This window comes from Zootoca vivipara, chromosome 2 (assembly GCF_963506605.1).
Source record: "Zootoca vivipara chromosome 2, rZooViv1.1, whole genome shotgun sequence".
Taxonomy (NCBI): domain Eukaryota; kingdom Metazoa; phylum Chordata; class Lepidosauria; order Squamata; family Lacertidae; genus Zootoca; species Zootoca vivipara.
In genome coordinates this window covers 15251202-15276943 of record NC_083277.1, presented here as the reverse complement: position 1 = coordinate 15276943, position 25742 = coordinate 15251202, and the positions used below count along the sequence as shown (strand labels likewise).

Genomic DNA, 25742 nt, shown 5'->3' with positions numbered 1-25742 from the left:
AATAATCAGAGGGGGAGTGTGACTGGTTTGCCACAATAATGATGTAGAACGGAAGGCGAGAGCCGAGGGTGGGCACCAAATTTTGGCATTGCACAGAGTGCCACTGAAATTTGAAAGTCCGCTACTGGCACTATGGAGGGTTCCTTCTGACAACCTGTTTGTGGATCATTTGCCCTGATTTGCTTGCACAAATCTTACATGGAGGTTAGACCATGTCCAATCTTTATTGGGTATTCGTTCTAATTTGTTTGCAGGGCAGTGTTACAATGACCAGCCCAGCTGGTAGAACATAATATTCTTTATCTCAGGGTTGTGGGTTCAAGCCCCACGTTGGGCAAACGATTCCTGCATTAGAGGGCTGGACTAGATGACCCTGGTGGTCCCTTCCAACTCAACAGTTCTATGATTTGCCACCTGGGAGTTTGCATGTCTTTCTGTTAAATCACTCATTCACCCACACTTTTCCCTGCATTTCCCCTCCATTCTCCTAACAACACCAAATTGGGGGGGGGGGTAATACCCCAGAGGACAGGATCACACTTCAAAATGACCTTAACAGATTAGACAACTGGGCCAAAGCAAACAAGATGAATTTTAACAAGGAGAAATGCAAAGTACTACACTTGGGCAAAAAAATGAAAGGCACAAATACAGGATGGGAAACACCTGGCTTGAGAGCAGTACATGTGAAAAGGATCTAGGAGTCTTGATAGACCACAAACTTGACATGAGTCAACAGTGTGATGCAGCAGCTAAAAAAGCCAATGCAATTCTGGGCTGCATCAATAGGAGTATAGCATCTAGATCAAGGGAAGTAAAGTACCACTGTATTCCACTCTGCTCAGACCTCACCTGGAGTACTGTGTCCAGTTCTGGGCACCACAGTTCAAGGAGGATACTGACAAGCTGGAACATGTCCAGAGGAGGGCAACCAAAATGGTCAAAGGCCTGCAAACTATGCCTTATGAGGAACGGCTTAGGGAGCTGGGTATGTTTAGCCTGGAGAAGAGAAGGTTAAGGGGTGATATGATAGCCATGTTCAAATATATAAAAGGATGTCATATAGAGGAGGAGAAAGGTTGTTTTCTGCTGCTCCAGAGAAGCGGACACAGAGCAATGGATTCAGGCTACAAGAAAGAAGATTCCACCTAAACATTAGGAAGAACTTCCTGACAGTAAGAGCTGTTCGGCAGTGGAATTTGCTGCCAAGGAGTGTGGTGGAGTCTCCTTCTTTGGAGGTCTTTAAGCAGAGGCTTGACGGGCATATGTCAAGAATGCTTTGATAGTGTTTCCTGCTTAGCAGCGGGTTGGACTGGATGGCCCTTGTGGTCTCTTCCAACTCTATGATTCTATCAAAAGTCAGCGGTTGTGGTGATTTTTTAAAAAGTGGGTTTGTTGTGCTAGGGTGACTGAACAGCCACATGTATTGGCACCTGTGAACTAAATACCTTCCATTCCTTTCCCCCTCAGAAGTGTGATATAAATAATCCACTGCACAAATCTAAATTTGCAGTAGCAGCCTTTGCATTCTCTTTCTCTTGCTTTCAGCCAGGTGCTTATAGCTGCCCATATAAATCTAATCCTATATAATAATGTCCATGTTGTCCCTGCGTCCAGATGTCCCGTGTGTCCCTGGGTCACTGCGCATGTGCCCCAGGGATACAGGGATTGGACAGCAGAGACTGCGCGCGCGCACTCTCCCCCCACTCTGCCTCCTCCAACCGCCGCTCCCGCCGGGGTGGAGGCCGGCGAAGGCCTCCTCACAACCCTCCCTGGCCGTGAGGAGCGGCGGTTGGAGGAGGCGGGGGGGGGAGAGTGCGCGCGTCCTTCCTGTCGGCGGCTGGGGGAGAGGAAGGAAGGAGGAGAAAGCGCCGCTTTCTCCTCCTCCGTTCCTGTCCCCCTGCCGCCGACAGTAAGGACGGGTCCCAGGGTTCGGAGAAGCGCTGCGCAAGCGCTTCTCCGAACCCCGGGATGTCTGCTTCCTGTCGGCGGCTGGGAGAGAGGAACGGAGGAGGAGAAAGCAGCGCTTTCTCCTCCTCCGTTCCTGTCCCCCTGCCGCCGACAGTAAGGACGGGTCCCAGGGTTCGGAGAAGCGCTGCGCAAGCGCTTCTCCGAACCCCGGGATGTCTGCTTCCTGTCGGCGGCTGGGAGAGAGGAACGGAGGAGGAGAAAGCAGCGCTTTCTCCTCCTCCGTTCCTGTCCCCCTGCCGCCGACAGTAAGGACAGGTCCCAGGGTTCGGAGAAGCGCTGCGCAAGCGCTTCTCCAAACCCCAGGATGTCTCCTTGCTGTCGGCGGCTGGGAGAGAGGAACGGAGGAGGAGAAAGCAGCGCTTTCTCCTCCTCCGTTCCTGTCCCCCTGCCGCCGACAGCAAGGACAGGTCCCAGGGTTCGGAGAAGCGCTGCACAAGCGCTTCTCCAAACCCCAGGATGTCTCCTTGCTGTCGGCGGCTGGGAGAGAGGAACGGAGGAGGAGAAAGCAGCGCTTTCTCCTCCTCCGTTCCTGTCCCCCTGCCGCCGACAGTAAGGACAGGTCCCAGGGTTCGGAGAAGCGCTGCGCAAGCGCTTCTCCAAACCCCAGGATGTCTCCTTGCTGTCGGCGGCTGGGAGAGAGGAACGGAGGAGGAGAAAGCAGCGCTTTCTCCTCCTCCGTTCCTGTCCCCCTGCCGCCGACAGCAAGGACAGGTCCCAGGGTTCGGAGAAGCGCTGCGCAAGCGCTTCTCCGAACCCCGGGATGTCTGCTTCCTGTCGGCGGCTGGGAGAGAGGAACGGAGGAGGAGAAAGCAGCGCTTTCTCCTCCTCCGTTCCTGTCCCCCTGCCGCCGACAGTAAGGACAGGTCCCAGGGTTCGGAGAAGCGCTGCGCAAGCGCTTCTCCAAACCCCAGGATGTCTCCTTGCTGTCGGCGGCTGGGAGAGAGGAACGGAGGAGGAGAAAGCAGCGCTTTCTCCTCCTCCGTTCCTGTCCCCCTGCCGCCGACAGCAAGGACAGGTCCCAGGGTTCGGAGAAGCGCTGCACAAGCGCTTCTCCAAACCCCAGGATGTCTCCTTGCTGTCGGCGGCTGGGAGAGAGGAACGGAGGAGGAGAAAGCAGCGCTTTCTCCTCCTCCGTTCCTGTCCCCCTGCCGCCGACAGTAAGGACAGGTCCCAGGGTTCGGAGAAGCGCTGCGCAAGCGCTTCTCCAAACCCCAGGATGTCTCCTTGCTGTCGGCGGCTGGGAGAGAGGAACGGAGGAGGAGAAAGCAGCGCTTTCTCCTCCTCCGTTCCTGTCCCCCTGCCGCCGACAGCAAGGACAGGTCCCAGGGTTCGGAGAAGCGCTGCACAAGCGCTTCTCCAAACCCCAGGATGTCTCCTTGCTGTCGGCGGCTGGGAGAGAGGAACGGAGGAGGAGAAAGCAGCGCTTTCTCCTCCTCCGTTCCTGTCCCCCTGCCGCCGACAGTAAGGACAGGTCCCAGGGTTCGGAGAAGCGCTGCGCAAGCGCTTCTCCAAACCCCAGGATGTTCTAGCGCCCGTTATTGAACGGGCTGAAATACACTAGTAAATAATAATATATCTTTGGGGACGCTGTAGTTTCTGATGTGAACGCAGCAGAACCTTGAAACCAGCAAGATGCACTTAGCAGGTCTGCAAAATCTATTGCTGGTCCTCCAAGGCCAGGAATTCAGCCCATGTTTCTTCACTTTCAAGTAAAGCCTATTGCCTTGACGATGACAACAATGAGTAATAATATGACCACACATCTAAATCTCAAGTCAGCTGTAGGTTTCCTTGGGTTTCGCGTTCGTGTCAGCTGTTTTTACAGAATACATTTCTGAGTAATAGGCGTTTTCAGAAAGGTAGTTGTGGTTTCTGTCAACCCCTGGCTCCTTGCTCCCCATCTGATGCCCTTTTCTAGTCAGCACAGAATTAAATGTGGAAATGAAGGAGAACTGTATGAAAATGATGTACAGGTGGTGTTTGACTTCTAGTAAATTGGCTAAGACGTATAAAGCTAAATCAGATATGTGCTGGAAATGTAAGGAAAAAGGGGGGTACCTTTTACCATATGTAGTGGACATGTCAGATAGGAAAGCTTTTTGGGAAATTATTTATAATGAGCTGAAAAATGTTGAAGGTATCTTTTGTAAGAATACCAGAATCCTTTTTTTCTAGGAATAAAGGTAAAAGGTAAAAAAAGGTAAAGGACCCGAGGAAGCCGCCGTTTGACCACAGACAGCTTTCCGGATCATGTGGCCAGCAGGATTACCTCTTCTGGTGCAACGGAACGCCGTGACAGAATCCAGAGCGCACGGAAATGCCATTTACCTTCCTGCCACAGTGGTACCTATTTATCTACTTGCACTGGCGTGCTTTTGAACTGCTAGGTTGGCAGGAGCTGGGACAGAGCAAAGGGAGCTCACTCCGTCCCAGGGATTTGAACCGCCGACCTTCTGATCGGCAAATGCAAGAGGCTCAGTGGTTTAGACCACAGCGCCACTTGCGTGCTTGTGAATAAGGTCAAGAGGTACCCAAGGATCAGGAAAAAAACACTGGCTGCCAGGATGGTTTATGAGCAGAAGTAGACAGATGAAACAGTTCCAACCAAGAAGGTCAGGCAAATAAAGCTGCTTTAGTATGTGGAGATGACCAAACGTATGGGAAAAATAAGGAATCAGGAAGGGAATATTTTTTTAATAAAGACTGGGGAAAATTTATTGGATATTTTAAAAGTCATTGTAAACAGCTTAAAACTTTAGCGGAGCTAATGTAAAACAAGCAGTAAAGAATACTTAAGTAAATCTTAGAAGAAATAAACAAGGAATTTTGTGGATATGCAGAAGTAGAGAACCACAGATTGCAGGGGGGGGAGTCAATTCGATGTTATTTTCAATTTTGTTAATTGATATGTATTGTTGTAAAATGAAAAATGATAAGTAAATAGGAAATAAATGTAATAAATACAGTGGTACCTCGGTTTAAGTACACAATTGGTTCCGGAAGTCTGTATTTAACCTGAAGCGTACTTAACCAGAAGCGAACTTTCCCATTGAAAGTAATGGAAATTGGATTGATCCGTTCCAGATGGTCCGCGAAGTACTTAAACTGAAGCGTACTTAAACTGAAGTGAACTTTTCCTTTGAAAGTAATGGAAAGTGGATTAATCCGTTCCAGACAGGTCCGCGGAGTACGTAAACTGAAAGTACTCAAACTGAAGCGTACTTAAACAGAGGTATGACTGTACTGTAATACCATTTACCATTTCAACAAGTTTGCTTATTTAATAAAGCTGAACATTCGTGACGAATTCAAGCTCATTTAAAAGTGTGTGTGTGTGTGTGTTTTATTGCTGATTTGTTTCAGAATAAATAAACATTGCATTTGATTAAGAATGAAAGTAAACACTGTGATTAGCAAGTACAAGGTTCACTCTTGTTTCATCTGTGGAAAAAGGAAGCTAAGAAAGATGAGGCCGTCTCCTTTTCCATGAAATCGGGAGCACAGAAACTATGAGTAACTGTGGAATTCAGCTGCTGCAAAGGGTGATGTTCGTGAGGAGGTCCTCCTTTCCACTATGGCAGGTGTGGGAATCTTCCTTAGCCCAAGGGCCACATTCCCTTCTTGAAAAGCTTTCAGGGGCCACATGCCAATGGTGGGCAACAGATGTGACTCTTTGTACAGTAGGCTAACAACAACAACAACAACAACAACAACAACAACAAATTTATTATTTATACCCTGCCCATCTGGCTGGGTTTCCCCAGCCACTCTGGGCGGCTCCCAACAGAATATAAAAACAACAACAATAAAACATCAAACATTAAAAATGTCCCTAAACAGGGCCGACTTCAGGTGTCTTCTAAAAGTCAGATAGTTGTTTATTTCCTTGACATCTGATGGGAGGGTGTTCCACAGGGCGGGCACCACCACTGAGAAGGCCCTCTGCCTAGTTCCCTGTAACCTCACTTCTCGCAATGAGGAAACCGCCCTTGGAGCTGGATGATGGGGTTGGAGATGCTCCTTAAGGTATACTGGGCTGAGGCCATTTAGGGCTTTAAAGGTCAGCACCAACACTTTGAATTGTGGTCGGAAACGTACTGGGAACCAATGTAGGTCTTTCAGGACTGGTGTGATATGGTCTCAGTGGCCACTCCAAGGCCATAGACTACTAGTTTCTACCAACTCTCATTCACCCCTCTTGTGTTCTTCATCCAGGCAAGGAAGGGTTCCAGCCATGCAAATCCACTCTAGGATGTTACGAGGGAGCCCTTTGACAAGGGCAGGCATCCCCAAACGTGGCCCTCCAGATGTTTTGGGACTACAATTCCCATCATCCCTGACCATTGGTCCTGTTAGCTAGGGATGATGGGAGTTGTAGTCCCAAAACATCTGGAGGGCCAAGTTTGGGGGTGCCTGGAGAAGGGTTCTGGAGCCAGCCCATTATCATAGACTCATAGACCTGTAGGGATCCCAAGGGTCATCTAGCCCAACCCCTGCAACGCAGGACTCTCAGCTAAAGCATCAATGACAGGTGGCCATTGATTTTGTCCCTTTGGGGAAGAAATGATCAAATTGAAAAATCAAGGTGAGATAGTAATTAATATGCTGGCAGGAAGACATGTCTTCACATGCCTTAGAAGAATCCTGTAGCGGTGATAGCACGTGGCCTGTGGGATAGGGTTTTTCAATGATGCTTGCTTTGTTGTGGTGTGGACTGTTGCGGTTTCCTGTATCTGTGATAGCGCAAATTGCTGAAGGGGGAGTTTTCAGTAGCATGGATGTTGTGTCACGCAAGCCTTGCAGTGCCGTCTCTTAGAGATTTGCAGGCTCCGGCTCCTGCATGTTTTCATCTGTTGAGCAATGTAGTTGGTTTTCCTGTGGGCTATTTTTGTGCATGAATAAAACTCAGCACCGGCCCTCTGAGTCTGCAGTTCAAGAGCTGGTTCTTCTGTAGGAGGATCTCAGAGAAGTGGGAAGGTTTTGTCGGAGAGTCTAAGAAGTTTCGTGTGTGCCTATATTTCAGAAGCCAGGTGAGGAGATAACTTGCGGGAGGGAAAGGATTTGTAGATCTTTTGCTTTGCTGATTCAAATTGTAATGGGAAATTGAATTATTCAGTTGTTGTTGTTTAGTTGTTTAGTCGTGTCCGACTCTTCGTGACCCCATGGACCATAGCACGCCAGGCACTCCTGACTTGCACTGCCTCCCGCAGTTTGGTCAAACTCATGTTCGTAGCTTCGAGAACACTGTCCAATCATCTTGTCCTCTGTCGTGCTTTAGTAAGCACGTTACTAAAAATGTCCTGGGCAGAGCTTGGAATCAAGCCATATTCTGCCAAATTTCTTGACAAGGTGTGAGGAGCGAAAATGGGTTGATGGTGATACCTTTATTTTGCTGGGTTTCCAATTTCCATCTATGTTACTTCTCCATGTATTGAGCATCTTGCTGGATCACCCTAAGCGAAACTAAAGCTTCTGTACTTGCTAGGAAAGAAATGAAAGATAACTGGTTCTCAATCCTATTTTGGCAGTAAAAAAAGTTTTTTTCCTTTCAATTATTAACAGCTATACCTTTTTTATTTATAGCAATTTCCCAGAAAGTGAGCATTATGGGGGTGCTTCTTAAAAGATATCTTTGTAAGACACCAATTATTATGGGGGTGCTTCTTAAAAGATATCTTTGTAAGACACCAATTATTATGGGGGTGCTTCTTAAAAGATATCTTTGTAAGCCACCAATTTTTCTGGCATTAATACATTCCAAACCACTGGCAATTCTCTGTCATCTGTTTAAGTACCACCCAGATCTAGCCACATTTTTTCCCAGGGTGGAAGTACAGACTCTCTCTCTCTCTCTCTCTCTCTCTCTCTCTCTCACACACACACACACACACACACACACACACACACCGTAAGCCGCTCTTGGTTCTCAATGTGTATTAGAATAATCTTTTTTATGGTCTGAATTGTTCCAGATATTCTGATGGGTCCTGCACCACTGAAGAGTCATGCCATGCTGCTCAGCAGGAGATATTCCTGTGGCTTTTCATTCACCTTGCTTGCTGCCCATTTCCTCTTCTCAAATGCCTGTGAATATGAGCCAATGAGTGAGTATGAATATGAAATTGGAGTTTCAGAAACCGACAACAACAGTCCTTTCCTAAAAACATAGGAAGCTGCTTTTGACAAGGTCAGATTAGCGTTTTCTCAGGTTCCCTTGCAAAAGAAATCAGCCCCAAAGAAGCTGGTTGTTTCATTCTCCTTTTGCATGTGGGTTTTTGCAAACTGCCCCTATGGTCCTGCAAACTGTTGCTTCCATTTTGGGCTAAAAGCGTCCCTGCTACAGTTGTTGCATACATGAACAATTTTTGGTCTCTATTTGGAATTTCTTCACCTACTATACTCAATAAAAATGCTTCTGGTTTTTTAACCAATGTACTTTTGTATAGTTTCTTTAACTAATTATATATCATTTCCCAGTAAGCTTTTACTTTACTACAAGTCTACCACATGTGATAGAAATTTCCCCCCTTTTCTTTACATTTCCAACATTCCTTATTTCTGCAAGTTGAGTTTCTTTGGGCAATTCACACAAGCGTCTACTGCCTCTTTGCCTACCTAGGACTGCACGAAGACTCATCACATCCAACATTCTGCTCACAAAACAGCCTGCCAGATGCCTACATGAAGCCCGCAAGCAATACCCGGATACACTAGCTCAAACTGGAAAGGATATATGATGCTGCAGGAGATAATATTTGAAACTAAACTTCTTTCTGGTTCCATCCCTGACAGGTGGTGAGAATTGCCTTAATCGTACTTCAAAATCTGTGCAAGAAGGGGAGACAATAACAGTGAAATTTGCTAATGATTCAGAATCTTCAGAACCGTATTTCGACATCTGCATTTGGAACAGCGCAGCTTCCAAATGGTATATTGCGTGCCATTTTAGTGGTGGAGTCTGCAAGACATACCATAAATACTTCAAAGAGAATGTTTCCATGATAGCGGGAACTTTTCATATATACAACGTAAGCAGAGATGCTGGCAGGATCTATAAGCTTCTCAACATTTCTGGAGATTGTGTGGCCTGGATAAATGTCACCGTGTCAGGTAAGTTTTTACGTGCTGCACCTCTGCTATAAGAGGATGTAGGGTCTGTGTAGACTCCGCAGTGCTATAATTGTTAAACATTTGGAAGTCAAAAGCACTTGCTCATTTATTGTAGATCCACAATCATTATATGGGGCAGGTTGAGCTGGATTAAGCAAAATAAGCAAAATAAGCAACGCTTAGGGGAAAAAAGGGAAGGAGGTCATCACAGAAATTTTCCATTGCCAGAATTTACCATGGACCATATGGTACAGTGATGTATGGAAGTGAGAGCTGGACTATAAAGAAGGCTGATTGCCGAAGAATTGATGCTTTTGAATTATGGTGCTGGAGGAGACTCTTGAGAGTCCCATGGACTGCTAGAAGATCAAACCTATCCATTCTGAAGGAAATCAGCCCTGAGTGCTCACTGGAAGGACAGATCCTGAAGCTGAGGCTCCTATACTTTGGCCACCTCATGAGCAGAGAAGAGAAGACTCCCTGGAAAAGACCCTGATGTTGGGAAAGATGGAGGGCACTAGGAGAAGGGGACGACAGAGGACGAGGTGGTTGGACAGTGTTCTCAAAGCTACAAACATGAGTTTGACCAAGCTGTGGGAGGCAGTGGAAGACAGGAGTGCCTGGCGTGCTCTGGTCCATGGGGTCACAAAGAGTTGGACACGACTAAACGACTAAACAACAACAACATATGGTACAGCTGAACCAGGTTTGAACATATAAAGGCTCCCACAATAAATGAAAAAGAAGACGAAGACGAAGACGAAGACGAAGACGAAGACGAAGACGAAGACGAAGAAGAAGAAGAAGAAGAAGAAGAAGAAGAAGAAGAAGAAGAAGAAGAAGAAGAAGAAACAATAGAGATTAATGTTTTACATTTTTATGGTTTGTTATTATTTATATTTTGAATTAGATATCTCTAGGGGCACCAAAATCTTTTAAGTAGTCTTAATTCGGCCCTTGTCAACCTGGGAAACGAGCCCATCTAGGAGAAGGAAAGTTCTGATCCTAAACCTCCACTACCTTGTGGGATATCTTTGTGAGATGGCAAGGCAAATCCAGAGTGGGGTCCTTAAGGCGGTTGGATGGCACCTTGTACGCTTCCTTCCAGCAGCTCCTGCAGCCAAGCTGGTGCCAAACGTATTGCTCTGCTTTCCTTTGGGTCACATCAGGGCTGTTGAGAGAGAAGTCTTGTCGTCTGAGCAGTTCAGGACCTCCATACACACCGCCCAGGCTTGCATCCAGGGGAGGTCATTTTGGTGCTGCAAATGCAGCGGTTTGACTTCACCCCCAGAGGTGCACTCCATTGTCTTTTGAGTCAGACAGAGGCCATCAATACTAGCCAAAAGATGGCACTGATCCATGGCCCTTAGCTTAGAGAGCCAGTGTGGTGTGGTGGTTAAGAGCAGTAGACTCGTAATCTGGGGAACCGGGTTTGATTCCCCGCTCCTCCACTTGCAGCTGCTGGGTGACCTTGGGCTAGTCACACTTCTTTGAAGTCTCTCAGCCTCACTCACCTCACAGAGTGTTTGTTGTGGGAGAGGAAGGGAAAAGGAGAATGTTAGCCGCTTTGAGACTCCTTCGGGTAGTGTTAAAGCTGGATATCAAATCCAAACTCTTCTTCTTAGAATCATAGAATCATAGAGTTGGAAGAGACCACGAGGGCCAAGCAGGAAACACCATCAAAGCATTCTTGACATATGCCTGTCAAGCCTCTGCTTAAAGACCTCCAAAGAAGGAGACTCCAGCACACTCCTTGGTAGCAAATTCCACTGCCGAACAGCTCTTACTGTCAGGAAGTTCTTCCTAATGTTTAGGCGGAATCTTCTTTCTTGTAGCTTCAATCCATTGCTCCGTGTCCGCTTCTCTGGAGCAGCAGAAAACAACCTTTCTCCCTCCTCTATATTCTCCCTCCCTCCTCCCCCTTCTTCTTCGCTAGGGCTCTGTGTCTTACGTTCTTCTTATACTGCCTTTGGTGAAGTCCCTGAAAAGTGCAACTCTGTAATGCTAAAGTAGCTTGCAAGTCATTAAGAAAATTTGTTTCTCTAAGCAAATATTACAAATCAACCAGAGATTTTGCCTTTCGCTAGACAGGCCTAAGGAAGACAGGATGAGAAAAATGGTTCCATCTGGCCAATGCTGGTTTTTATACGATGCTAAAAAGCACATTGAATGTGGTTACACTTCTAGGGTGTATGTTGCTACAGGGGGACGCACAAGGGGAGAAGAGGGACGAAAAGTCCCACTGTGCAAAATTAAGTCCTTGTGCTGATGGAACAACTGACTTGGTTCTACAATGAATGCAAGCCTAAAGCTCTAACACAGGGGTTGTGAATGTGGCAGCCGCTCTGATGTTGTTGGACTTCAGCTCCCATCATTCCTGACCACTGGCCATGATTTCTGATGGGAGCTGGAGTCCGACAATGTACTGAAGGCACCATGCCGGCTACAATGGGCATAGCCAAGGAGGGCTGGGGGGCAGCTGCCCCCCTAGATCAAGTAAAACAATAGAAATACTTAACTGACCAATCACTTCGGTTCTGCCCCCCGCCACAAAGGTCCTGCTCCCCCTAACCAAGACCTTCCCCCTCTAACAAAAATCCTGGCTATGCCTATACTGGCTAGCCCTGATCTAGGAAATAATAATAATAATAATAATAATAATAATAATAATAATAATAATAATAATAATAATTTATTATTTATACCCCGCCCATCTGGCTAGGTTTCCCCAGCCACTCTGGGCGGCTTCCAACAGAATAATGAAATAAAATAATCTATTAAGCATTAAAAGCCTCCCTAAAGAGGGCTGCCTTCAGATGTCTGGTAGCTGTTTTTCTCTTTGACATCTGATGGGAGGGTGTTCCACAGGGCGGGCGCCACTCCTACCGAGAAGGCCCTCTGCCTTGTTCCCTGCAACTTGGCTTCTCGCAACGAGGGAACCACCAGAAGGCCCTTGGTACTGGACCTCAGTGTCCGGGCAGAACGATGGGGGGTGGAGACGCTCCTTCAGGTATACTGCGCCGAGGCCGTTTAGGGCTTTAAAGGTCAGCATGAACACTTTGAATTGTGCTCGGAATGTACTGGGAGCCAATGTAAGTCTTTCAAGACCAGTGTTATGTAGTCTCGGCGGCCGCTCCCAGTCACCAGTCTAGCTGCCGCATTCTGGATTAGTTGTAGTTTCCGGGTCACCTTCAAAGGTAGCCCCACGTAGAGCGCATTGCAGTAGTCCAAGTGGGAGATAACTAGAGCATTGTTTCTCAGATGGAGCTCTAAACCTGGATGTTTGCACAATATTTGTTTTGAACTTTCCAGCATTGCGACTGTTTGGACACAGACACTCGGTGTTTAATTCCATCACTTCCTCTGAAGTTCTAGAGAGAGGGCAAGACCCTTGTTCAGTTGGTTCTGCTTTCACCCACAAAAGAGAGCATTCGGGGCAGAGAGATGTAAATAAAGGAAACAAAAGCTGCCTAGAAGTGAGGAGGAAAGGGGAAATACGCCAGGGAAAGTGAAAGCGAAGGGGGAACACATAGGCAAACATTGGTGTTTCTCCAGCCTTCTGATAAAAACCTCCTTGTGCATGGATGCTGCCTTTTGGTTAATATGGATCCACACCCAGATAATGAGTTCACTATTAATATATGTAAGAGAAATAACCTACTGAACCCCAATTTTCCATTTCTTTCCCTGCAGGAGGTGTGTCCTGGACGTACTCCCACATTGTAATTACAGTGTTAGCAATCTTATTATTATTTTAAGTGTTGTTGATTTTTTTGGTCTTATCTTACTTTATAATAAAATTGTAAAATGTTGACACTCTGTTTTCATTGGGGGCTTTTCATAGTTTTGTTTTTGTTTTTGGGGTTTTTTTGCAATGCCATACACCATCATCACCATCATCATTTATTTTTTATACCCCGCCCACCTGACTGGGTTTCCCCAGCCACTCTGGGCGGCTCCCAACGGAATATTAAAAACACGATAAAACATCCAACATTAAAAACTTCCCTAAACAGGGTTGCCTTCAGAGGTCTTCTAAAAGTCAGATAGTTGTTTATTTCCTTGACATCTGATGGGAGGGTGTTCCACAGGGCGGGCGCCACTACCGAGAAGGCCCTCTGCCTGGTTCCCTGTACCTTCACTTCTCGCAGGGAGGGAACCGCCAGAACGCCAGAAGGCCCTCGGAGCTGGACCTTCTTGGTAGTGGCGGGCGCCACGACAAAGAAGGCCCTCTGCCTAGTTCATTACTCTGTTGATTTAGAGTAGTTTGTGCTAGTGCACATTTGGAAAAAAAAGGTCTTGTGAAAAATACAAAACCTTCATGAGATGCAGAGCTCAAAGCTACAGTATGTGAGCATCTTGCTCCATTGCAAACAACACCGCCCCCGTCCCTGGCCACTCCTGTGTTAGGAATTTTGGATGGCCTGTGAATGCATAAGAAGAGGGCTCTTTCCTTCAACGGTAGGTTTCCTTAGATACTTTCAATCTAACATATCCAGTAACGACAGAAATGCATGTAGTTGAGAAAAGAAGATCTCGTGGCCAACAAGGCATCAAAATTGAAAAACTTTCTTGGATCTTGGGGCGTATGGGGTGTTAGAGGATGGGTGATACTTCTGGTGAGGGACACCTTGGGCTGCTTCTGAGGTGATTTGTCCACTTTTGATACCCACCCTGCACTCAGCTCTCTAAAAGGGAGACAAGTGGCGCTGTGGTCCAAACCACTGAGCCTCTTGGGCTTGCCGATCAGAAGGTCAGTGGTTCGAATCCCCGTGACACGGTGAGCTCCTGTTGCTCTGCCCCAGCTCCTGCCAACCTAGCAGGTTGAAAGCATGCCAGTGTAAGTAGATAAATCGGTACCACTGTAGCGGGAAGGTAAATGGCGTTTCCATGCGGTCTGGTTTCCGTCAAGGTGTTCTGTTGCACCAGAAGTGGTTTAGTCATGCTGGCCACATGACCCGGAAAGCTGTCTGCGGACAAACACCAGCTCCCTTGGCGTGATGAGCGCCACAACCCCATAGTCACCTTTGACTGGATTTTACCATCCAGGGAGCCTTTTTTTGTTTTACTCAGCTCTCTCCTTCCAGCAACTCCTGCAGCCAAGCTGGTGCCAAATATCTTGCTCTGCTTTCCTTTGGACCACATCAGTGAGGCTGAGAGTGGGGATCTTGTCATCTAGGCAGCCCAGGACCCCCATACACACTGCCCAGGCTTGCACAGCATGGAAGGTTTCTCTGGTGCTGCTAATGGAGAAGTTGGACTTCACCCCTGGAGGCATGCTCCATTGTCTCTCGAGACAGACAGGTGCCAACAACATGGTTCTCAGCAGTGTAGTAAACTGTGGCTTAAAAAATCACATTGCTGGTTTATACCCAACTCAAGCTAGCCCCAGGCCTTGGTACAGAAGTACTGTGTAAGATTACCGGTTGCAACAATACTGCACAGATCAAACTTTTCCTATCCTCCGGCTGCTAAACAGCAGAGGCAACTGACAGTCTAACATCTTTCTCTCTGCTTGACAGCTGTTCAGAACAGCTGGTGGCTCCGTAGCTCTGCGCATATCAGGGATGATGGGAGTTCCAGTCCGACAACATCTGGGAGGCATCAAGTTGGGGAAGGCTGCTTTAACGTTGCTAAACAATGAAAAGGTAAACAACCGTGAAGTGCAAATATTTAAATGTATATGCACCAACAACCTTCACATATACAAAGAGATTCAAAAATGTGTACAAAATCTCATGCTCGAAGTCTTAAAGGTCCAATACTATGTATCCAGTATGCCTCCTTCTGGTGTAGTTTCCTTTTCAAAGCCTCAGCATTTATTCCAGAGTGTTTGTGCTTAATAAACCATTTAAAATCTGTAGCTCTGTGGTTTTTCCTCAATAAAATGGGACGTAAGTGGCGCCTCCAAAACTTTATTAAGGATTCGATTTTTATGCTCTGAGATTCTCGCTTTCACCGGTCTAAAAGTACTCCCTATGTACCATAAATTACAATTGCATTGTAGGGCATACACAAGAACCTGCAAGAACCTGTCCGGTTGGAGTCTTTTACTAATTGTAACTCTCAGGGAGTTGTGTATGCCCTACAATGCAATTGTAATTTATGGTACTTAGGGAGTACTATTAGAGCAAAACATCTCCTAAGGACATTTCCTGATGGCGACAAACCTGCAGGCTGATCCTATAATAAATCTTTATCCAGAAATACGACACCCCGTTTTATATTTGTACTTCTATTATTTTTATTGTATTGTTTTGCTTTACTTCAATTAAAAAGTAAATTGACATCAATTTTAAAAATCTAATTGACTTCAATTACTGCTACCTAAGCTCACACTGGGTTACAGACTGCAGGGTCAAAAGTGCTTCTCAGTCCCACTGCATATTTGAGCCACGTGCAAATGTTGTTAATGCGTAAGATTATTCTGACATATTCTCTAGCCACGTAGCAATTGCTCCCAGTCCCCCCCCAAAAGGGATCTTCACAGTCACAGCACCATCCTTTGTATGCCTACTCAGAAGGAAGCCCCACTAAGTTCAGTAGCACTTGGTCACTTGGGTATAGGATCACAGCCTTAGCCTCTCATATATAAACCCACCTATATAATCACATAAGCGCTTCAGTAGATGAAAAGGAAACAGAATTCTCATACTGTAAAGAAGGACTGAAGATGATCAGTGAACAATGGAATAATAAGGCTCTCTCAGATTATCTGAACTTGGCATCTCCAGAAGCAGGGAGATGTTGCCTGGCGTAGAAGGAAAGGGGTACTCCTCCATCCTCTCTCGATACAGTTTGGCTCCACTTCTATCCCTGGTTGCTGAGTTTCTCTCACTGCAGCACATGAAGGAAACATGCTGTGGAAAGGAAGAGAAGCTTCTGACTTGGCTGGACACCAGACATAGCTGCCAAGTCTCCCGTTTTCCCCGGGAAACCCCCGTTTTTCCAGCTGTCCCCAGCCGAAAAAACAGATTTTTTTTGTTTTTCCCCAGTTTATTCTGGCACGGCGGCCATTTTGGAACTGGGCGGAGCATGCTCAGAAGCGACTTTTGATGCTGCTCTGCCCAGTTCCAAAATGGCTGCAGCGCAACTTCTGGGCACAGCAGCATCAAAAGTCACTTCCGGTATGCTACTTTCGGTCCGGTCCCTTATTTTTCAGAGAGGAACTTGGCAGGTATGCCACCAGATGGTTTGAAGGCACACTCTTGGAGCACTGCCTTGTGTTTGTTTGCGCATGTGTGGTTAGGTTGGCATATATGCACATTCATTTAAGTCAAAGCTGTAGGTTTGACAGGAGGTTGGCAAGATCGCTCTGAAAGAATCCATTTGGAATTAGCAGTGCTCATAACCAGTTGCCTGTGTGGATCTGCTGCGTGGCTAATTAAGCCCTCCCTGGAAGTCTGATAACAGCTGCTCATTGTACATTTTCATATACGTCTTTTTAACAATGCAGACCCTGGATGCTTCCAGCATTTTCTTTCCCCTCGGAAACAGTTGCTAAAGATTGCCTTAAACTTCCCAATGCAAGTGGGGGATAGTTCAGTTGGTAGAGCATGAGATTCTTAATCTTAAGGCTGTGGGTTTGAGCCCCACGTTGGGCAAAAGATGCCTGCATTGCAGTGGGACGCAGGTGGTGCTGGGTTCTAAACCACTGAGCCTCTTGGGCTTGCCGATCAGAAGGTCAGCGGTTCAAATCCCTGTGACGGGGTAAGCTTCCATTGCTCTGTCCCAGCTTCTGCCAACCTATCAGTTCAAAAGGACGCCAGTGCTGGTAGATAAATAAGAACCACTGCAGTGGGGAGGTAAATGGCATTTCCGTGCACTCTGGCTTCCGTCACGGTGCCCCATTGCACCAGGTTTAGTCCTGCTGGCCACATGACCCGGAAAGCTGTCTGCGGACAAACGCTGGCTCCCTCAGCCTGAAAGTGAGATGAGTGCTGCAACCCCATAGTTGCCCTTGACTGGACTTAACCATCCAGGGGTCCCTTACCTTTTTATTAGCTGTGGTCCCTTCCAAATCTATGATTCTGTGAAACAGTTTATGGATGCCTTGGGTAGAAATGCAGGGGAAAGACACTTACCTCTGCTATGATCAGGCCAAGGAGACAGAGAATCAAGCCCGCTAAGCTCAAATGAATGATGTTGGAAACCGTAGAGTCGCTGTCATTTGCTGCCTTCGTGAAAGAGACAGAACCACCCGCATTCACTACAGGAGAGAGACAGACAACGTTCATCTCTAATGTTTTGCTTAGAGCTCAGATGCATGGGAATAGGAGTCAAAGGAAGCGTGGGGGCATTTTGAGATGCAAGTTCTCAAAACATGGGGCAGTACTACTGCTGTGGAAACAAAGATACCTGGGGGGGAAATCCTGGGAACCTTGGAATGATACCCCCCCCCCAGAAGTGTTCTCTCCAAGAATCTGAGTGGAAACCCCTCACGTTGCTGCTAGATGGCAGCTGCTTGGTCCTGGTCTCCCTGCCACTGCTTAGAGCAGGGAAGTGAGTTTCTATTTCGCCAAGCATGCCAGTGGGAATGACAAGAGAAAAAAGAGACATCACCTCTCTGGAGCAAGCATTGGTCATTTCCTCAGCTACGACAGAGAGCCCAACCCATAGCTGCCAAGTACCCCATTTCCCCCGGGAAACCCCTGTATTTTCTTACCATTTCCCGCAGATGTCCCGAATGGCAAAATACCCCGTATTCCCCCGGATTACGGAGCTCCTGCCGGTGGCCATGTTCTTCTGGTGCCGCGCCGGCACCAGAGGTTGCTTCTATGCACTTCCGGATGGGCACAGCGGCATCGGAAGTCGCTTCTACGCATGTCCGGAAGTGCGTAGAAGCGACTTCCGGTGCCGCGGCACTGCTGATCCCGGATTTTTGCAATCCCGAACTTGGCAGCTATGGCCCAAGCGGCAGTGCTATTGTGGAGTTTTCTGCACTGCGCTCCCATCTTTTCAAAGACCTGCACTTTCAGGGTTCTAAATTGTGTGGGGAGACTCCATGGGTACAAAGGAGGGTCTCCACTGTGGACTTTTGCCCTCCAAAAACCAGATAGAGCTGTAACAGCCAGCCAATCACTGTTGTGCTTTGAGAAGAGCAGTAGCTCGCTGGTGGACGCAAGAGCTAAACCAATTTGCACTGTGCAAAAGCAACTGCTTCTCAAACCAAGATGCACCATTAGTCACCTGTAGTCCTTACTCAGAGTAGACCCATTCAAACTAATGGACTGAAGTTAGCCATGCTCATTCATTCCAATGAGACTACTCCGAGTAGGATATGATGCACAGAGGATGTTTCCAGATGATCTGTTTATTGAGCCTTCATTCTGATTTGTTTGTGGGGAGGTGAGATAGGAAACATTGCATTAAGCAAGGGCTATGCAGAGCACACTTTCCAGGGCATTTCTCTCTCGCTTTATTCATTACAAAACGTCTGGTTTTTGGGGTGGAGGAGGACCAGCCCCCAGCTAAAGAGAACTTACTTGGGGGAGATGCTGGAACTGGCTTGTTAGACGAACTCTCAGCCTGATCGGTTGAAGCGTTCATCCCTGGGTGAGCAGAAAAGAAAGAAGGAAAAGTTGAAGAGAGCCTCAGTCCAGTGTGCATCATGAACAAGCAAGCTTACTCTTAGGGAGGAAGATCAATGCCTGCAAACTCCCTCTGCCAGCATCCCATTTGTTTCCTTCCTGATCTCCCTTTCCCCATCCATTCTCCGTCCCCTAGAACTTACCTGTTGCTCCTGTACTTTTACTGATAGGCATTCCACTTCTCTCCACTTCTAGAAATTGTACGCCCTTGTATTTGGTATTGTTTGTTTCTGCTAAAATGACAAGAAAAAGGCTTTACCCTTTTTTTAAAAAAATGCCCAAGGGCTTTTGCTTTCTCCAGGGAAGCGAGAAGCAGGCTTTGACTCAACTGTCTGCTATATAAACTCTTTTATCAGGGAGGGGTTGGTTTTAATCAGCAAACTATTGTATTGTGGGGGGGGGGGTGCAGAAGAGTTAGGGTTAAGGTTAGTCCACATAGTTTTGTGGTCCTGATTTGATACTGGAAGCCTCCCGGCTGCTTTTAACTTAATGAAAACCACAGATCTAAATCAAGTTATCTCACACATTACATCTCTAATGGCTGCTATTTTAATAACAAGAAATGACAGACAAGCAAACCACAATGTGAGAAAGTGAGAAGGTCGGGTGAAGCTTCGTCCCTCGGTCTCCTCCAGGCATATTATAAAGACGTATCATTTTGCCTAGGATTTCCCTGGGCCTAGCTATTAATAAAAACATACAGTCATACCTCGGTTTAAGTACGCCTCGGTTTGAGTATTTTCAGTTTAAGTGCTCCACGGACCCGTCTGGAATGGATTAATCCACTTTCCATTACTTTCAATGGGAAAGTTCGCTTCAGGTTAAGTATGCTTCAGGGTAAGTACTGACTTCCAGAACCAATGGATTCAAACTTCAAGAAAGAAGATTCCACCTAAACATTAGGAAGAACTTCCTGACAGTAAGAGCTGTTCGGCAGTGGAATTTGCTACCAAGGAGTGTGGTGGAGTCCCCTTCTTTGGAGGTCTTGAAGCAGAGGCTTGACAGGCATATGTCAAGAATGCTTTGATGGTGTTTCCTGCTTGGCAGGGGGTTGGACTGGATGGCCCTTGTGGTCTCTTCCAACTCTATGATTCTATGATTCAATTGTGTTTGTAAACCGAGGTACCACTGTAATCATTAAATAATCTCTTATAAATGGAATAATAATATTATAATTAAATCATTTACTAAAAACAATAGGGTCACATTAGGGTGCAGACCAAACCTAACCCTCTTACCCTTGGTCACTGTTAGGCTGATGTTAGCCGACAGCATCACGTCCAATGCCAGCAAGGTGATGCAGTAAATCCCAGAATCCTCAGCTCTCACACCCTTGAGTAACAGAGAAGCATCCTCAGAGGACAATTCTACACGATGTCTGTATATGTCTGCTTTCCTAACGCTGATTTCGCAAAGGTCCCTCCAGGGCTGAGTACCGTTCCCTGCCAAGCAGTTATCCGCCATGAGAATCAGCACCGCCCGGCGGCCAGTGACAAAACGCCATCGCACCTGGAAGTAGCCCGGCACCGAAGTCGGAAATGTCAACGAGGCAGAGAGCAAGGCCGTATTACCTTCCGAGATGGAAATCAGAGATTCGGGCACCTTCAACAAAAGGGCTGCAGCAGGGCCTGGGCAGAAGGGAGAACGGGGAAGGGCTTTTAAGCAGGCAGAAGCGGGCACCAGCTTCTTGGGCTAGGACAATGCAAGGGGCTTTCCCCCAAGCTGTTGGGGGAAATATACTGTCAGCCAATGAGATTTCTCTAGCGGGAGGAAGAGCATCACTGGTATAGTGAAAGTGATATGTGTTTTTTGTGTGTTTGTGGATTTGTCCCAGTCCCCAAGAAAACAGCAGTTACCGTAACTGCCTAAATCAGGGGTCAGCAAACTTTTTCAGCAGGCGGCGGGTCCACTGTCCCTCAGACCTTGTGGGGGCCGGACTACATTTTGAAAAAAAATATGAATGAATTCGGATGCCCCACAAATAACCCAGAGATGCATTTTAAATAAAAGGACACATTCTACTCATGTAAAAATACCAGGCAAGCCCCACAAATAACCCAGAGATGCATTTTAAATAAAAGGACACATTCTACTCATGTAAAAATACCAGGCAAGCCCCACAAATAACCCAGAGATGCATTTTAAATAAAAGGACACATTCTACTCATGTAAAAACATGCTGATTCCCAGACCATCCGCAGGCCGGATTTAGAAGGCAATTGGGCCACATCTGGCCCTCGGGCCTTAGTTTGGGAACCCCTGGCCTAAATGACTACCGACCTATTGCATTAATATCTGTAGTGATGAAATGCTTTGAGAGATTGGTCCTTCAACATCTTAGGTCATGATTCCCACCGGACTTTGATAAACATCAGTTTGCCTATAGGACAAACAGGTCAACAGATGATGCCATAGCTACAGCCTATCATCTTGCAGCGAGACATCTGGAGAGACCGGGGAATTATGTCAAAATGTTGTTTATTGATTATAGCTCGGCTTTTAATACCATCGTCCCGGACATTCTTACTAAAAAGCTGATGGATTTGGACCTTTCTTCTACCATCTGTGACTGGATTAAAGACTTTTTCAGGGATCAGACACAAACAGTGAGGATTGGGACTGTTACATCTACAGTGGTACCTCTACTTACGAATTTAATGTGTTCCGAACACACATTTGTAAGTCGAATCCCATAGGAATGCATTGGGAGAAAAAATCCGTAAGTCGAAGCAACTTATCTAAAAATTCGTAAGTAGAAAAAATCCTATCTAAACTGCATCCAAGATGGCGGACAGAGCTCCATTTGTAAGTAGAAAAATTCGTAAGTAGAGTTATTTGTAAGTAGAGGTACCACTGTACCTCCCTGAAGCTTAGCACTGGCAGCCCACAGGGATGTGTACTCATTGTACACATATGACTGCATATCATCCAGGGGTCAGCAAACTTTTTCAGCAGGGGGCCAGTCCATTGTCCCTCAGACCTTATGGGGGGTGGACTATATTGGGGGGGTGAATGAATTCCTACGCCCCACAAATAACCCAGAGATGCATTTTAAATAAAAGGGCACATTCTACTCATATAAAAACATGCTGATTCCCGGACCGTCTGCCAGATTTAGAAGGTGATTGGGCCGCATCCGGCCCCTGAGCCTTAGTTTGGGGACCCCTGTATCTGATCCATCCACAGTAATTATTAAGTTTGCAGATGATACTACAGTGGTACCTCGTTTTATGAACACAATTGGTTCTGGAAGTCTGTTCATAAACTGAAGCGTTCATAAACTGAAGCGAACTTTCCCATTGAAAGTAATGGAAAGTGGATTAATCCATTCCAGACGAGTTTGCGGAGTACTCAACCTGAAGCGTACTTAACCCGAAGCATGGGTATAATTGGTTCCGGAAGTCTGTTCGTAAACTGAAGTGTTCATAAACTGAAGCGAACTTTCCCATTGAAAGTAATGGAAAGTGAATTAATCCGTTCCAGATGGGTCTGTGGCATTCGTAAACCGAAAATTCGTAAACCGAGGTGTTCATAAACCGAGGTTCCACTGTACTATAATGGGCCTAATTGCAGGCGGAGATGAAACAGCGTATGGGGGGAGGTTCAAAAAGTATCTACATGGTGCTTAGAGAATAACTTGCACCTAAATATTAGTAAGACAAAGGAGATGGTGTTGGACTTCCAGAGGAAGAGAGGGGAACCTGCCGTGTTGTATATCGGGGGGGGGGCTGTGTAGAGAGAGTCTCCTCCTTTAAATATCCTGGGTGTTTACCTTAGTGAGGACCTCACTTGGAAAATCAACATAACTCAGGTGGTCAGAAAGGCCCAACAGAGACTCCATTTCCTCAGGGCCTTGCAAAAGAATAATGTTAAACAACAACTGATGAACTCATTTTACCGGTCCACAATAGAAAGTGTCCTTTCATATTGTATCCCACTGTGGCATGCTGGCCTGACAGCCACGGACAGAAAGTCTCTACAGAGGGTGGTGAATACAGCACATGATATCATGGGCTGTCCTTTGAGTCCGCTAGACATCGCAAGGGATCATTGCCTTAGGAGAGCAGTCTCAGGGATGACTCACACCCTGGCCATCACCTCTTTAATCTTCTGCACATGATATCATGGGCTGCCCTTTGAGTCCGCTAGATGACATCGCAAGGGATCGTTGCCTTAGGAGAGCAGTCTCAGGGATGACTCACACCCCGGCCATCACCTCTTTAATCTTCTGCCCTCAGGCAGGAGATACAGAAGTATAATCAGTCGTGTTGTTGTTGTTGTTTAGTCGTTTAGTCGTGTCCGACTCTTCGTGACCCCATGGACCATAGCACGCCAGGCACTCCTGTCTTGCACTGCCTCCCGCAGTTTGGTCAAACTCATGTTCGTAGCTTCGAGAACACTGTCCAACCATCTCATCCTCTGTCGTCCCCTTCTCCTAGTGCCCTCAATCTTTCCCAACATCAGGGGCTTTTCCAAGGATTCTTCTCTGCTCATGAGGTGGCCAAAGTATTGGAGCCTCAGCTTCACGATCTGTCCTTCCAGTGAGCACTCAGGGCTGATTTCCTTCAGAATGGATAGGTTTGATCTTCTTGCAGTCCATGGGACTCTCAAGAGTCTCCTCCAGCACGGATCAATGCCTTGTCGTGGCGAAGGGGCTTGAATAACTCAGAGAAGCTATGAGCTATGCCATGCAAGGCCACCCAAGATGGACAGGTCATAGTGGAGAGTTTTGACTAAACATGATCCACCTGGAGAAGGAACTGGCAAGCCACTCCAGTATCCCTGCCAAGAAAACTCAATGGACAAAGACAACAGGCATAATCAGTTGTACCAACAGGCTAAAAAATGGCTTCTATCTGTGGGCTGTTAGGCTGTTGAACGGAAAATAACATACCGAAATTGACTTGCGAGGTGGTATGTTGTTCGATAAGAGATTGAGTGTTGGGGGAGGCTCATTTAATTTCATTGTACACAAGTTGTACAATGACAATTGCAGCGTCAATGGAATATGTGTTTGCAGATGTATAGATAGATGATAGATAGATAGATAGATAGATAGATAGATAGATAGATAGATAGATAGATAGATAGATGATAGATAGATAATAGATAGATAGATGACAGATTAGATAGATGATAGATAGATAGATAGATAGATAGATAGATAGATAGATAACATCCCAGTGTAAGACCTACCCCAAAGGTCTTACACTCAGAATATTGACTGTAAGAGGAAGGAAAAGGATTATAAGTTGCATTTCTATGTAGAAATGAAACTTCAAAAAACTCAGTGTTTCAGGTGGGTTAGGAAAAGCAGCCATCTCCCTTCAATTTTTTTAGGACAGCTTTTAGAAATTGTGGATGTGATGCAATTCCTGAGAGCTCAGACATGTTGAGGTCTACAAGCCAAAGGCATCATAACTTGAGCATTTACAGTCATACCTCGGTTTAAGTACACTTCAGTTTGAGTATTTTCAGTTTAAGTACTGGCCGTGTGCTGCGATACCAGTTGCAGAGCTGGAATAACAAAGAACCAAAAACAACACACAGCATCTATGTGGCCCTTCTTTTAGGTTTTTCAAGGGCACCTGCATGTTGTATTTACAGGAGAAATTCATGCGCATACCAAATTTTAGGCTAGCGCAATCAAGGTGGATTAAAGGGCTCTGTCACCCTTGTGCAGCAAATGATTTTTTTCATTTATTTTTCTAAAAAATACCAGACTTTCTGCAGTTTGGAAAGTGAACCGGGAAATGCATGGAAAAGTGAGGGATGAACAAATGGACGGAATAGGTGCAAACACCGAGCAATCAAACCAGACCAAATGCTCAATAAAGACCAGGCATAATTTTACCTCTGTGCAATTGTAATTGTGTAATTCATCCCATGGACTGCAAGAAGATCAAACCTATCCATTCTGAAGGAAATCAGCCCTGAGTGCTAACTGGAAGGACAGATCCTGAAGCTGAGGCTCCAATACTTTGGCCACCTCATGAGAAGAGAAGACTCCCTGGAAAAGACCCTGATGATGGGAAAGATGGAGGGCACAAGGAGAAGGGGATGACAAAGGATGAGATGGTTGGACAGTGTTCTCAAAGCTACGAACATGAGTTTGACCAAACTGCGGGAGGCAGTGCAAGACAGGAGTGCCTGGCGTGCTATGGTCCATGGGGTCATGAAGAGTCGGACACGACTAAACAACTAAACAACAACAACAATTTAACATTTGTGCAAGCAAATCAGGATGAATGCTGAATAAGCAGATGGTCTGGAAGAGCTGTAAGTGGGGATTGCGTATTGAAAACCAAACCCCGCAAACTCCCTTATCAGGATTCCCATCGGGCAACCGAGCTGAGATGTGCCTGTCCAGCACATCACAAGTGTAACCCACCACCTGAAGTAATCTGCATCCTGAGAAAGCTTTGCAATTTGTGTTTTGTTGAATTCACAACCTCCACCTCCCCCCACACCATTTGCCTAGAGTAGTAGCATCTCCTAAAATAGACCCTTTCACTCACCGATCAGCATCCCAAACAGCCACAGCTTTGCCATTGCAACCAGGATACCTTCCTGCATTTACAGCCCCACGGTCTTTTGCTAAGTCAACATCAGTGATCCTCTCTTCCCCCCCTGTGTAGTCTGCTCAGGGGAAGACTGATAGGAGCCAGGAACTTCCTGCTTGCTCGCTGGTAAACCCAGTCATGCTCTGCAGTTTCTGCTTAAAAGTGAAATTTAAGGTCAAACTGCCATGAATGAACAAGTATGTACAGTAGCTTGTTATGTAAATCGGGTCCTCCCTTAAAGAGGGCACGTGTTGCCAAAAACCAAACCAAAATTTGAGTCTTGTCTGAATTTATTTAAGGGGGAGGTTTAAAGGTCTTAACACTCAAATAAAACCACAGAGATAGAGGCTTAGAGCTCTTCTTGAGAAGCAAACAGCAGCTTTCGAGAGAGGATATTTATCAGGATCCTGGTAAAGAGAGTTAAAGGGCTCTTTCCCCCACCCACCATGGTCCCAAAGGCTGCATTTCACACAACCAAGAGCACGTCCATTGATTGCATTCACATTTA

The 25742-nt window shown here is 46.4% G+C and overlaps 2 protein-coding genes and 1 long non-coding RNA gene across 3 annotated transcripts in view; 1 reads left to right on the top strand and 2 right to left on the bottom strand.

Annotated features, from left to right (window-relative positions):
- The window catches only part of DDR1 (discoidin domain receptor tyrosine kinase 1), a 273948-nt gene that overhangs the window by 143466 nt on the left and 104740 nt on the right, over positions 1–25742 (bottom strand). The gene's annotated exons all lie outside the window — the stretch shown is intronic.
- On the top strand, positions 6875–8886 carry LOC118081103 (uncharacterized). Its single transcript, XR_004692043.2, has 3 exons — positions 6875–7001; positions 7944–8075; positions 8764–8886. It is a non-coding gene; the product is annotated as an uncharacterized LOC118081103 (long non-coding RNA).
- LOC118076261 (uncharacterized) lies at positions 15353–25283 on the bottom strand. The gene is made up of 6 exons (XM_035098897.2): positions 25190–25283; positions 19910–20299; positions 18815–18904; positions 18567–18632; positions 17166–17290; positions 15353–15941 (listed from the first exon to the last, which is right to left on the bottom strand). The coding sequence occupies exons 1-6, from the start codon at positions 25245–25247 to the stop codon at positions 15759–15761; spliced, it is 912 nt and encodes a 303-aa protein (XP_034954788.1). The 5' UTR covers positions 25248–25283; the 3' UTR covers positions 15353–15758.